The sequence below is a fragment of the Prionailurus bengalensis genome, chromosome D4 (genome assembly GCF_016509475.1).
Source record: "Prionailurus bengalensis isolate Pbe53 chromosome D4, Fcat_Pben_1.1_paternal_pri, whole genome shotgun sequence".
NCBI classification, from domain to species: Eukaryota; Metazoa; Chordata; class Mammalia; order Carnivora; family Felidae; genus Prionailurus; species Prionailurus bengalensis.
Window position 1 is genome coordinate 14,962,223 of NC_057359.1, and position 13,773 is coordinate 14,975,995.

The following is a 13,773-nucleotide window of genomic DNA, read 5'->3' on the forward strand; positions in this document are numbered from 1 at the left end:
TACTGTGCATGGAGCGTAGAAAACACTTTTGCTTTCAGCAGGCGATATGGTCTCGGTGGGGACTGTTGAGCTCTCCTGTTTTCGTGTCCAGCAGCCACAGGCAATACATAAACGACCGAAGGCCGCTGTCTTCTAATAACTATCTGTTTACAAAAACAGACAGTGGTCCAGATTGGGCTTCTGGTCCACAGTGTGACAACCACTGACCTAGATTTTCGCACCAGTTTATCTGTGAGGAAACTGAGGCCTGACGAGATACGCAACGGGCCCAGCTCACACAGCTAGGAAGTGGCAGGGCAAGGTCTAATACTCAGACAAGTGTGTGGACCCCAAACCCTTGGTACAGTAGGGACACCCTCTACCCATCTTTCGCATCAGGTCAATTTGTGCATCAAAGGTTGTATTCCTCCGGCTGACCCTGCTGCACACACAGTATGCGAACAAAGGCTCCCAATGTGTCCTTTATGTTTTTATAGTTACCTAGTTATAAAAATATCTCAAATGGGCTTTAAGAGGCTTATGTATTTGTGAGAGTAAAGAAAATACACTTCTAAAGGGTTGAATTTTTTAAATTTTACATAGCTTGGTGGGCTAAATCATGGCACTATTCTAAAGAGGTCAAAGATGAAGGTTTGGTTCTTAAACTGACATGGAGAAGAGCCGTTCCAAGGCCACAGATGGCACAGGCCACCCAGCTGAGCATTTGTCAAATGTGTTCTGTGAGCTCACAAGGCTTCAGGCAAAGGGAAAGGTGGTCCAGAGCAAAGCGCTCCTGATGAAATTGGGGCCTGGATTCAAGAACTCTCGAGGCAAGGCATTCAAAAGCTGTGATCGTTCTGTTGGGGTTCCAAACCAGACAACTCTCCCATCTTCTTACAGATATTTTTAGGAGGGGTTCTTGGGTTTGAAAAGAAGAGTGACGCTTGCATGTGCATGTGTGTGGGCGTGAGCATGCGTGTGTGTGGGCTGCGTGTGTATGTGTGTCAGCAGGGAGTTTTGATGAAGATACAGGGGGTCTGAAGCCACCTCTGCAGATGCCAGGATCTGGGACAGGATTAAGGACCTGCTTCCCGTTTGGTCTCTCTTTCATGGTCTTCTTGGTGCTCTTAGTTCACAATTTTGCTTTTCTTTCTCTTGTCACTGGTTAGTCAGTTTCCTGACTGTTCTCTAGCCCAGCTCAAGTAGGAGCCAGTTTCATTGCTGTTGCTAATTAGCATTACTCCCATTGATAGACGCTTTCCTTCTAGGATGCCTGATGTGTTACCAGAAAGCCTTTCGACAGGCCACCCTGGGACAGATGCCCACCTCAGTTCCTATTGGTGGGCCTTCTGCACAAAAAAAACAGCCTGATGCTGCACCCTAAGCAGGGTGGCATCTAGGAGACAAACACTGGATATTGAGTTGAACAGCTTCTTAAACTTTAATTGTCTCTCTCTATATTCATTTTATTGTAAAGGAAATCCACATTTTTTGAAAAATACAGTGAAACATTGGATTGCGAGTAACTTATTCTGCAAGTATCCCAGAAGACGAGCAAGCATTTCTAATAAATCTTTACTTTATAGTCAAGGATGCCTTGCAATGCAAGTAGTAAGTGACGCTGAATGTCACATGATCACAAGTGAGCCAATGGTTCTTGAAACTCGCTTTGATATATGAGTCCTTTGGATTACAAGCTCGTTTCCAGAACAAATTATGCTCGCAAACCAAGGTTTTACGGTGTTTTAAAGTATGCAAACTTAAGGAAGAAAATGAAAGTCATGATACATCCCCCACCTATATAACACCTGGTGATTTGTTGGGCATTTTCAAGTCTTTTCCTTATGCATAATTTCATATTCAGTTGATAAAAATAATGAATGTATAATTTTATATATTTGTTGCTTAACATCAAATCCTGGTTTTCTTTTGTGTAAGTAAGCATTCTTCAAACGGTGACCTTGATTATGTGCACTGTATATCATAGTATAGATATACTGTATTTACTTAACCAATACATATGAAGAAAAGGCTATAAAAAGGTTATCTTTTCCATTATGAGGTATGTTTAAAAATTTAATTCCTGCCCTCTCACTTTCTAAATTTTCCAAGTTCTGGCTCATGTGCCCAGAGAGTCATTATTGGATATTTAGATGGTGTCATCTCTGCTTGTTACACTTTGTCAGCATTTAAGCTCGATTTGTTAACTCACATTCCCAGAGGTAAACTCACAGGGCCAAAGAGACTGAGATTTTCTTAAGTTTTTAATACATATTGTCAAACTTTTCCCAGAAGGTTGCTCCAATTTTTACAATGGGCCATGCATGAGAGCCCAGTGGTCCACGCTTTCACAACATTTTGAATGACTGCTTTAGAAAATGAGCCTTACTTTGTTAAAAAGGGTGCTGCATTATTTTATTTAGCACTACTCGTTTATTAGATTGATTATTCCGTGATTATTGCTGCATGGAAGCATACCTATGCAGAAACATGTACCGCTCGGGTTTTTCAGTTTGCACCATTTGATATGTTAATCCAGCAAATGTCTGTGTCTTCTGTAGCCTTCATACACTGAATTTGACATCAGCGGCAATGTCCTCGCTCTGATCTTCAACCAAGGCATGATCTGGTAGGTCTGCTATTGGACTGTTTACAACTTACAGAAAAGCCGCAAAGAACATTATTGCATAATGCATTGTAGCCTGGTGTCAGAGAGGTCCCCAGTCTGGGTCTAACTCAACTGTTGCCTTTGCAAAGTGGATAGGAAAATCTTGTTTATGTTTGTATTTATATTTATATTATATTTACATTACATTTATATTATATTATGTTTATTTTATATTATATTAATATTATATTTATATTTGTATTTATATTCATATTTATATTTGTATTATACTTACATTTACATTTATATTATACTTATATTTGTATTTATTCATATTTATATTTATATTATATTTATATTACATTTATATTATATTTCTATTTATTTATATTTATATTTATATCTTAACTCTTCGTCCTCAAAGACATCTGCCTGTTTTGCAGAGCGTTCCTTTATCAAATACTGGGAGTGTATTTCCGCTTTGTAGCTTCTTTGAAAGCTTTTTTATACTTTTATATCCTGTGACAGTAGGGTCTACCGGTGAAACATTAATGGTCCCATAGCCACATGTTAAGTATGAAATAAATTAATGTCAGGCCCTTCTGAAAAACTGATTTTATTCTGTCATTATCGAGTATGTTTAGAATACAACTTGTTGCTTTTGAAAAAAATATCTTACCAAATCCAGTAGTTTTAGGTAACTGGACTACTGGAGATGTAACTTATGTTTTAGGAAGTTCAAGCTAAAAATACGATCACTGTTTCGTAACTTGTTTCACAGGCCATTTACACATCAGAATTATGTCTTTTGATGTACAAAGGATTGTCATATCTTTTATTAAATGAAAGCATTCTCACTGTAAACCTTGACAGGTTAAGATGAGCCGATATAGTAGAAACTGTTTTTGAGTTTAAAAATTGGTTCATGGCATGCGATTCATCTAGGGACCATGTGTCTTGGAAATCTGTCACTTTTAACTAAGAACACCCAACCCACAAGCTACAATTGAGCATCTTTATCTTACTGACACTTGTTTAATATAACACCGTGCCACTGACCACGCCATTGTCCTATGTACTAGTCCTAGTAACTTGGCTCAAATTTTGCACAAGCTTTATATAGCACTTAAATCCTTCAACCATAGCTGCATTGAGCTGGTAAACCTTTGCAAGACTGCACCTCTCTGCAAATGTTAAAATTATCTTGCTTTAGTGATATAAAGACCATAATCAAGGACCCCATCATCCTGCCCTGGGGTCTGTCCAATTCCTGTGCCTCACTAGGTCAATACATATGAAGAAAAGGCTATAAAAAGATGATCTTTTCCATTATCAGGTACATTTAAAAATCTAATTCCTGCCCTCTCGCTTTCTAAATTTTGCAAGTTATGGCTCATGTGCCCAGAGAGTCATTAAAGAGCAAAACGCATCTTTCATTCTCTAAGCAAGGAGGAAAGTCAAGTTGGTCCAACATATGACCACCAACAGAGAGAGTAAAGGGAAAAGCTTCTAGCAGTTCTGGATCTTTCATTTTCTGGAGGGGATTCTGCTGTCACAGCAGAAGATGGCTAACTTCACTACTGGAACAATGAGAAACCATCACCTTGTATCAGTTTTAAAACTCCCTGGCTTCTACACAGAGTGCCACAAATCCCTCAGGCCTGGTGGATGCCATTTGTGCAGACACATGCTACATGTCTGTTTCTTGTTCTTTCGTAGCAAAGACAACAGATTGGCCTAGAAATTCATTTTCATGATCAGAAAAGCCGTTGAAATGGCTGTCCTGATTCGTTTCGCTTATAATTTTGCAACTATTTAGTCCACTATGGTTCATGTTGAAATTCTTAAATATCCAAAACCCTTCCCCCATTCTCTCATGGGCAGACCCATTACCAAAATCTCTCCACTATCCCTTTCTGTGTATTCCTCCTTTAGATAGTGGTCAAGCCTTGCTTCTTGTTGGTCTGAAGAGGACATTAGAATGTGATGGTGTTTTTTTGAGCGTACAGAGATAATTACACCCCGGAGTCACAGAAGCAAAAGAACTATTGCTTACTTTCAGGTTAACCCTTTGGACAGATGGTCTTTTTCCTAACTCCCAGAAAGTTGGTAAAGAAGGGAGGATGTGGTTGGTGGGCAAGGTGTGAGGAGTGTGTATTCCAAGTGTGGTAGGCTCCCCCGCACAAGGGGACTCACACACAGTAAACTACTATCTTATGAGGCACAAGGAACTGATACTGGAGCTTGGTCACACAGAAACAAAAGACTATGGGACGTTTGCACTCACGTCCGTTGGTTTGTGACTGGAGACATTCAGGTACAGCTTTAGGGGTTTCTAATTAGTGGATGTTATTAAAGTCCAACTTTAAAGGTAAAATCCATTTTGGCATGTAATTGGCTGACATGATCAGTACACTTTTATATCACGCACTTCATTTTAAAATGGATAGCACAGGGCTTCGTCATCGTATTTTAAAACGACAAACACACGTCATATCTCTATCAGTACAGGGTGTAGGGGCAGCAGAAAACAGTGAGACAGAAGATGGATGTGGACATTGCTCCAACACTGTCTCTTTGTGTACCTCTTCTACCTTTGTCCCTGTCTGCTACCTCATTTTCTTGGTTGATCAGATGTGAATAATTTACCTGACATGTACCATGTCACTGGAGTAATAAGGAGAGCTCAATGAAAGAAGCTTTCATTCGCTTTGATCTTCTTGGAAGAAAAGCACTTTATAAGGCTAAGGTATTACAAGGATCTTGAACTGACAGATGACAGGATCAAGTGTGGGTAAGGGACTTAGTGAGCCGAGCTGATTAGTGAGTCACCGGCAAAGACAGTTTGAGCATTAGGGTTCAGCTATCACTGTGCCAGGATCTGTTTTTCTAGGTTATGGTTCTTGAACCTGTTTGTTCAGAGTGCCCATTTGATATTTATTTTGAAAATCTGAGGTTTATAGGTGCACGTACCTAGGTGTGTGCATATATACGTATACAGATGAATGATGCATATATATATATATATACAAATATGTGTGGCTTTAGGTAAGTCTAGGTATTAAATTATATACAGAATTGTGTCTGAGGGTAAACTAGGTTGTATAGCAGCTGAACACCACCCCCTCCCCCCCAAAGCTTAGTGGTTTACAAAGGGAAAAGTTTTCTTCTTATGTACTCTGCATGTTCAATGTGGGTTGATAGCGGGATCTGCTCTTGTGAGTTACTCTCACTCCAGAGTCCTAGACCGGCCAAAATGAGTCCATCTGGAACAACACTGGATAGGGTAGCAGAGACATGAGAAAAAAATCCACACAGGGCTTTCAACGTTTCTATCCAGTAATGAGACACCTCATTTTGATTTCCATTTCCTTGGGCAAAACAAATCGTATGGCCAAGCCCGGCTTTAGAAGGGAACACACATAATCATTCACAAGCATCTAACATGACTAATATTGGCATTTGAGAATACAGTGCACTGCTATGTAATTGTCGCCCCTTACCTGAGACTGTCACTCACTCGCTCACATTTTTGAGGCTCCGGGTTCTCTCTGGCTATCCTGTAACAAAGATACCCCGTGTTGTTCCAAAGTCTATCTTCTTACTTTTTTTAATTCATAGAATTTATATTTTAGAGAGGTTTTGGGTTCATAGAAAAACTGAGTGCAAAGTACAGAGCGTTCCCATACGCCCCCAGGCCCCCACAGGCGCACCCACTATTGACATCCCACACCGCAGTGGCACATGGGTTACGATTGATGAACCTGCATGGGTAGGTCATCGCCTGAAGTCCGTACCATTAAAAAAAAAAATAGTTTATCTTTCTTCAGAGTGTCTGGTCCACTCGTTATGTTCAAATGTCATTCAGATCTGTGGTATCAAATCCTATCAACAAGAAAATCCAGATTTGGGGAAGATTCCACTTTTAAATGAAATAGCTTAACGCTGGTTTGCAGCATTTCAATTATAGAAATAGCAGAAATGAATTTCTTCATCTAACTCACCCCTTGCCCCCCTCCAACATAATATACCAAATTCACATTGGATTGGTTGAAACAGCCTCTCTACATATGTAGGAAATCTAAACTGCTGGCCCTAACTAGAGCTACTGAGGGCTTTATCATAGCTGGGACAGTTGAAAAGATGTGACTCTGGTTATACTTCTAAAATAAGTGCACATGTATCCTCTTTTTGGTTTTGGACCAATACATTGCTATTAATACTGTTTGATGATGCTAATGGATTTTCTCATCAAAGAAAAGTGAAATTTATTTTGTTGAAAATAACCAACTAAGCCATCAAGTAAAAGTGACCTCACCTAACTACTTCCTTTTTAAAAGTGGCATTTAAAAATAGTTTTTAAAAGCCAGATATACAAAGTGGTAGATTTCCAGGACAAACAGAAGTGTAAGGAAGTAAACAGATTAAGTTAAATTAAATTAAATTAAATTAAATTAAATTAAATTAAATGGATGTGTTGCATTTTCATCTCAAACACATAAAGCTTCCTATAGATTATCAACAAAACACAGTCTATTACTGGGCATACATACATCAGCTCTAAAGCACCATAGTAGCTACATAGCTAATAGGGAAAACCATCAGCAAAAGAAAAATTCATTTTATTTTTTCTCTTCCATTAAGCAAAAATTAATTAGCCCACAAGAAAAGTAATTAATCCAGATGTGTAGTTTATTCGAATAGAATGAGTGGTTTTAAGGGTAACAGTAGAAAGAGGTTAGATTTTTAGTTATTAATTGATAATTTGAGTGTTAAGGGAAATCAAGTTTATTTTAGAAGTAGAAGAGAGAAGTAAATATATGTAACATATTCTCTGGTGTAGTTTAAATTGATTAATGCTAACAGATATAGTTAACGGACAGCATAATTGCCGTGAGAGCATCATGTATGCAATCCCTGTGGTAAAGGGAAAGATGGTAACATGTGCATCAAAGACGGAAATTGACTAGGCAAGTTTATTTATGAAAAGAGTTTGTGTGCTTGAAAGCGGCACTGCATTTTCTGCCTTTGGCAAATAAACATGACGTGAGATAAGCAAGGTGCTGTGTGACTTTGTTACGAAGAGACGACTTGAAGTGAGCAGAGCCATGTTTTTTCTTTCCAGGATGGGCTCCTTCTTCGCCCCCAGCCTCCCAGGCATCAATATCCTTCGACTCCACACATCCATGTACTTCCAGTGCTGGGCCGTGATGTGTTGCAACGTTCCCGAGGCCAGGGTCTTCAAAGCTTCCAGATCGAATAATTTCTACCTGGGCATGCTATTGCTCATTCTCTTCCTGTCCACCATGCCTGTCCTGTACATGATCGTATCCCTCCCGCCATCTTTTGATTGTGGCCCCTTCAGGTTCTTGCCTTTGAAATTCCATCCGGGTGTCGTTTTCTTCCAGGCGTGGAGATAGGAATGGTCACTCCTATAAGCTTTGTTTTGTTTTGTTTTTTTTCTCCAAACAATGGCATTTTGGCCTGTAGAAATGAGATTCTTTGAGCGTCCAGGCTCATTAGGTAACATGGAGATTCTTAGGCAAGTTGCATTGGTTTCTTATTTGAGAATCATAAAAGGGAAAAGGATTTGAGGGCGCCAGGCTCTACCCGGGTAAATATGGATGATAAATCTGAGCTCAAAGGGGATGGCAAAGAGCGTGTTTAGGTTACGATAGTTGGGATGTGTCGGTTTTCTTGGTGCCAGGCCAGCGTGTCCAAAAGTCGGAAGGAATTTTGACGTGCTACGTCACGTCAAATAGATAATAATTAATTAATTAAAAATAGATTATTCCACAAGCTACCTAGGAAATGGGATCATCATTCGATAACTGTGACTATAAAGTGGGTCACACAATTCACAATCCAAAATGCTACCTGGTGGCAAAACAATTGAGGGTGACATTCGCTCCTATATATTCTCCCCGAACAAGGACAGATCGCTCAAGTCAGTAATAAAGAGTCAAGAGGTCTCTCTGATCCAAGCTGAAAGGTCCTTTTCTCCAGTTCTCTATGACAGAGTTCTGATGGTGACACTTATCAAGAAAGCCAGTCGCCGGGATCAGGGGAATTGAGATTTCATTCCCTAAATAGGGCCCTAAAAATGAATCTACCACAAGTTCCTCTCTGCAACCGCAAGAATCTCTGCCTGTTGAGTCACTGCTCAGCATGCATTTGAGTTATTTCTCCTTTTCAAGTGAAAGAAATGTGAATGTGAAAAGCCACGTGAATGACGAGCGTGAGGCAATAATGGCCACATGTAATATCCCCGTCGTGCTGTCAGACGCAAGTTATTAAATTAAAGTCAAAAGTTTCGTTGCCCACACACTTAAGTATAAAAGAGGCATTTCACTCTAATAATAGGCTGAGTTATTATTATTGCTTTCCTGGGGGAAAAAAATAACAAAACAAAAGAAAGAAAATGTTAAGCCAGCTGATAGGGCAAAAACCACTAGAGTTCTGTCATACTCAGGAAGCTGATGCTGACAAATCCTAACCCCCAACCCCCCCCCCCCCCCCACTCTGGGCTGAAATAAATAATGCAGACAGTGACATCTGGAGACTAAATATGAAATTGCAGTCTTGAAGAAGAGCTTGGTCTTCATAAATCCCTAATGAATCTCTGGGTACAAAGTTCAACAGATAAGCCATTCAAAGACTTTACTTAATTGCAAATTACCCACACAATTAAATATCTGGGATGGGTTTTAGATGTGCTTTTGGCTTTCTAACTGGAAGTTGATGCTTCTCAGAAAAATGTATCAACGGGAGGGAAACCCCACAATGTCCACATGGAGCTGGATGGTGGTTACACAGGGGGCGTTCCTGTGAAAACTATCATTGAGCTAGACAGGCACAATGGCCACACAATTTTAGCTTTTTGAGCCTAATTCTTCTGCCTCTCTTTATATCACATAGAGTTGCTATGATTTTAATTAAAAAAAAAAAAAAGAACCTGTATCTAAGGCATAGTAGCTGATTTTAACCAAGTGTTCCCTGATTGGCAGACTTAGGCAAAATTACCGCACATATATCACTATTTTGAGATCAAGAAAATTTAAATATTTTCAGTAGCATGTCAGGAAAGGGGTGTCTCTATCTTATTTAACTAGTCTATTTCTCCTGTCAGTTTACTCATTTTGGAGCAAAATGTATACTTCATTTATTTGTTTGGAGTTAGAAGTTTGAAAGGGTTGCTCTGCCCTAAAAATGAGGTGAGAAAGCATGAATTAGGATCTTCATGGCTTGGCATTCTCAAGGATCCTGAGTTTGGAATGGTTTTGTCAGCCTGCCTCCAGAAGAGTGTCTGACTCTACTTGGCACCTGGGTGGGCAGCGAACTTGCATTTGTGGTAGGTTAATGGATGGCCACACCCACCCAATAGCACAGTGATGGTTAATCACTCCCAGGGACAGGTATGTTCGCAGGTAAAGTGGCTACAATACCTTAGAAGACCCATTCTGTGGGGCGCGTGGATGGCTCAGTCCGTTGAGTGTCCAACTCCTGATTGGTCATCTGCATCTGGTTTAAGATTCTCTCTCTCTCCACCTCTCCCTGCTCTTGCCCTCTCTCTCTCTAATAAAACTTAAAAAAAAAAAAAAAAAAGGAATTCTGTAAGAAATTTGATGAGGTATTCTTGCTTGACCTGATTTGGGAGGGTGAATTTGTCAGAAAATTATTCCAATAGGCTATTAAGTGGATTCACCTTAAACAGTTCAACAATTTTAAAACCAATTATTTTGTACCCAGATGAAGAAAATTCTAATTTCTCCCACCACATTTGCTGACACGATGCTTCTCCCCCAACCTCTCGCTAATAATTCTGAACAATTTATAATTCTCTGGGTTCTCACATACCTCCCTGCTAGCATTATGGTAATTATATTTTTATGTATTTTCATCTCACTGCAAAGGCCTTGTTATGTGTTTCTCCCAGAAAACCTGGAAATTATAAAAATGTTTCTCCTTGAAAATAAACACTTTTCAAAGGCCCCAAAGACCTGAAATAACAACCCTCCACATTTCAACATTTCGGAATTTTGTATTCTGGTTTTCTTTTTATGCAGTTTTTTAAAATAACTGAGATCAAACAATAAGTGCAGATTTATATTGTGACACTTTTATATTTATTTTTTTTTGTTTTAAATTGCGACATTGCCATTGTGTTATTTATTTGCCATTATACCTTATGTGTTTATTTTTTTAATAGTGTGGCTGACTTTCAGAAGTTGGGGATAGAATATTTTCATGTCTGGGGGCACCTGGGTGGCTCAGTCAGTTAAGTGTCCAAAGTCACCTCATGTCATGATCTCATGGTTCGTGAGTTCGAGCCCCACATTGGGCTCCGCACTAACAGTGCAAAGCTTGCTTGGGGTTTTCTCTCTCTCTCTCTCTCTCTCTCTCTCTCTCTCTGTCCCCTCCCCCCACTCACTTTCTATATCTATCAAAATAAATGAACTTTTAAAAATATTTTTTAAAAAAAAGGTATTTTATGTCTGTGAGTCTAAGCACAGTAGAGTGTTGGCCAGTAACTTGAAGTAATGAATGAATAATGGCTATTTTTTGGACACTAAGCATTAGAGGAGATGTAGGAGTAAATTGGACACTGATTCTGGTCCTGGGAAGCTTTCAGTCCACTGGGAAGGTAGGTCTGCTTATAGACTATTCTAAGCCAGGGTGGGTGGGGCCACACCCATAGAAGCTTAAGTTCATTATCATTTCATTTGACTGTAGAGTCACAGCAGACCAGAAAAAACATGGCACACTTTGGCTAACTGTCAGATAAAAGGATTACCAGGGATTAGTAGAAGCTTCTTTAGCTTGTACATAAGAGATCTGGACTCCTAGTAAGAACACCAGACCTGGAAAGAGGAGAATCCCCAGAGATGCCAAAGACTTTGACTTTGGGACACACTGAATGCAGAGAAGACCTTTATGGGAGGGGAACATTTGGTAAAATTCCAGTTCCCCTATTCTAACCACATCCATCAGCTTCAGACCAAGAAGCTGGGGAGCGGAATGTCTTGCCTTCTCTCATCTTTGCTTACCTTCTTACTCTCGCTGTATCCCCTATGGCTGGGAAGAAAGCATGGCCAGGTAGAATGGATGGCGACAAAGAAACCCTAGAGAAATAATCAATATAATCTTGAATTATCTCTAAACTCCATTCCCCCTTAATATATCACAGGTCTTGCCGGGTGCAGATCTGTAATTTGTGAAGCAAAACTTAACACCTCGGCAGTCCAGCAACCCCTTGACCACATATCTGGAATTACTCTCAGTGTTTTGAAAGACTTTATTATAGTGAGGCCAGAGGCAAAAAAAAAAAAAAAAAAAAAAATCTCATCTGGAACTTGTGAGTCATGTTTGTTTAGTAGTTGAGAGTGTATGAAGATCAATAAACGATAGTGAAACAAAAATATTAAGTGTTATACCAGCCTTTATCCTGATGTTATGAAGAACTTGGTGGTAAATAACCTAATCTCTGCTCTGAAAATTATAGCTTTTCATGGTAGAATCAATATGCGTATACAGAAAAAATAACTTGACATGATGGGTATTACTTAATAATTCTGACTATTACATATTAAGATAAGACAGACATCCTGCCCTCATTTCTCTAGTTTATAGGGGCTGATTCTTACCTCAATGGGTTGAGAACAAATCCATTAAGGACTTTGGCCCTTTAGGCTTCTTTCCTTCTCTTCGCATGGTCTGTTCTTAGCCGTAGGACCGAGCTGGCGGTCATTAGAGCCTGTCCACAAGAAAGACAGTGAGAGAAAGGACTCACCCTTCAGTGTGATTACCTGTTAATAACTCTGATGAAAGAGCTCTGTGGAAAATGAGATAGCAGCTCTTGCATGGGGAGAGATACTGGATTATTTGTGGACTTGATTCTGTTAAGCTATTCTGTATGTTTATTTCCAAGGCTAATTCAACAATTAAGTGCACTCTTTATGCAGCCCAAAGGGAATGTTCTCCAACAAGGACAGCTGGCTAAGGGGTAGACTTGCGAGTTATTTATAAAATATATTTCAATCAAAATCTTAGGGATAGAGCTTGAGAAAAAAACAAAACAAAACCAGACTTCTCCTAATGCTGTGGTTAATTTCCTAACTGCTCGACTGCGTGTTTACGTTGGGATACCAGTTCTCATGTCTTACCCATATGTTGATAATAACAGGTCGAAGTGCCAGGAGTTGTAGCTAAACATTAGGTTCCCAATCTGAAAGAGTACTTAGGTGGTGTTTGAGAAAGATGTCTAGTTTTCTTGCTGTAACCATGGCTTTTACATATGTTATAAATGAACTTCTGTCCTCCACCCCTCCCCCCCTTTTTGTTTTTCAGTGGCAAAAATAGGATGTTCGAAGTCATTGGAGAAACACTGGAGCATGATTTCCCAAGCTGGATGGCAAAGATCTTGAGACAGCTCTCTAACCCCGGACTGGTTATCGCTGTCGTTTTGGTTATGGCGTATGTGCTTCCCCTCTCATAGGAAGAGACTCTGTAATGTCTTTCCTGGCTCCTTTTAATTTCCAGCTTTCTTAGCTTTCTCATGCTCTCTAAGGGTTGTGCTGTAACCTCAGCAAATTCAGTGCTGATTACATGGTGGTGAGAGTCTGAAATTCATGAGCCATATTCTGATCCTATTGAATGTAATTCCCAGCCATCTGCATCTGTCTTTGCCTGCCTAGGATTATAAGATTTGTTCCCAAGTAACCAAAATAATTATCAGTAAACAGCTAAAGCAAGGGAAACATAAATGCTAAATGCTAAATCTAATCAGCACATTGAGCTCCCCCGATCTCCTGGCCCCCAGCTCTTGTCCCATAAAGCAGATGGCTGTGAACACACAGAAATGATGAGTCTCTAAGTTAATATTCCCTTTGGGGACCCTATAGGCTGCATTTTAGGGCTAAAGGTTTAAGGGGTCTTAAAAACCATCATGTCCTTGTTCCTCAAAGGCTATCAGTAAGTGTGGGTCCATGATAATAAAATCAGAGGCCCAGAAGGGTCTTGGAAAGGTCGCTTAGTCTGTCCCTTCAAAAGTCAGAGGTGATATCCAAAGGAGAATTTGGGAGGGGGGTTTTGTTCCCTTGCAACTTTCATTGGCTTCTGACTCTTGACCAGCACAGAGATAAACTTACATTCTAAGGAAAAAAAATATATTTGCTATTGAAGAGCTA

At 39.7% G+C, this 13,773-nt stretch overlaps 1 protein-coding gene across 1 annotated transcript in view; it reads left to right on the forward strand.

Annotated features, from left to right (window-relative positions):
• Window positions 1-13,773, forward strand: part of TMC1 (transmembrane channel like 1) — a 168,128-nt gene that overhangs the window by 145,411 nt on the left and 8,944 nt on the right. Inside the window, exons 15-17 of the mRNA XM_043566852.1 lie at window positions 2,541-2,608; window positions 7,713-7,952; window positions 12,935-13,060. Coding sequence (XP_043422787.1) covers window positions 2,541-2,608; window positions 7,713-7,952; window positions 12,935-13,060 — 434 coding nt within the window. The remainder of the gene's footprint in view (window positions 1-2,540; window positions 2,609-7,712; window positions 7,953-12,934; window positions 13,061-13,773) is intronic.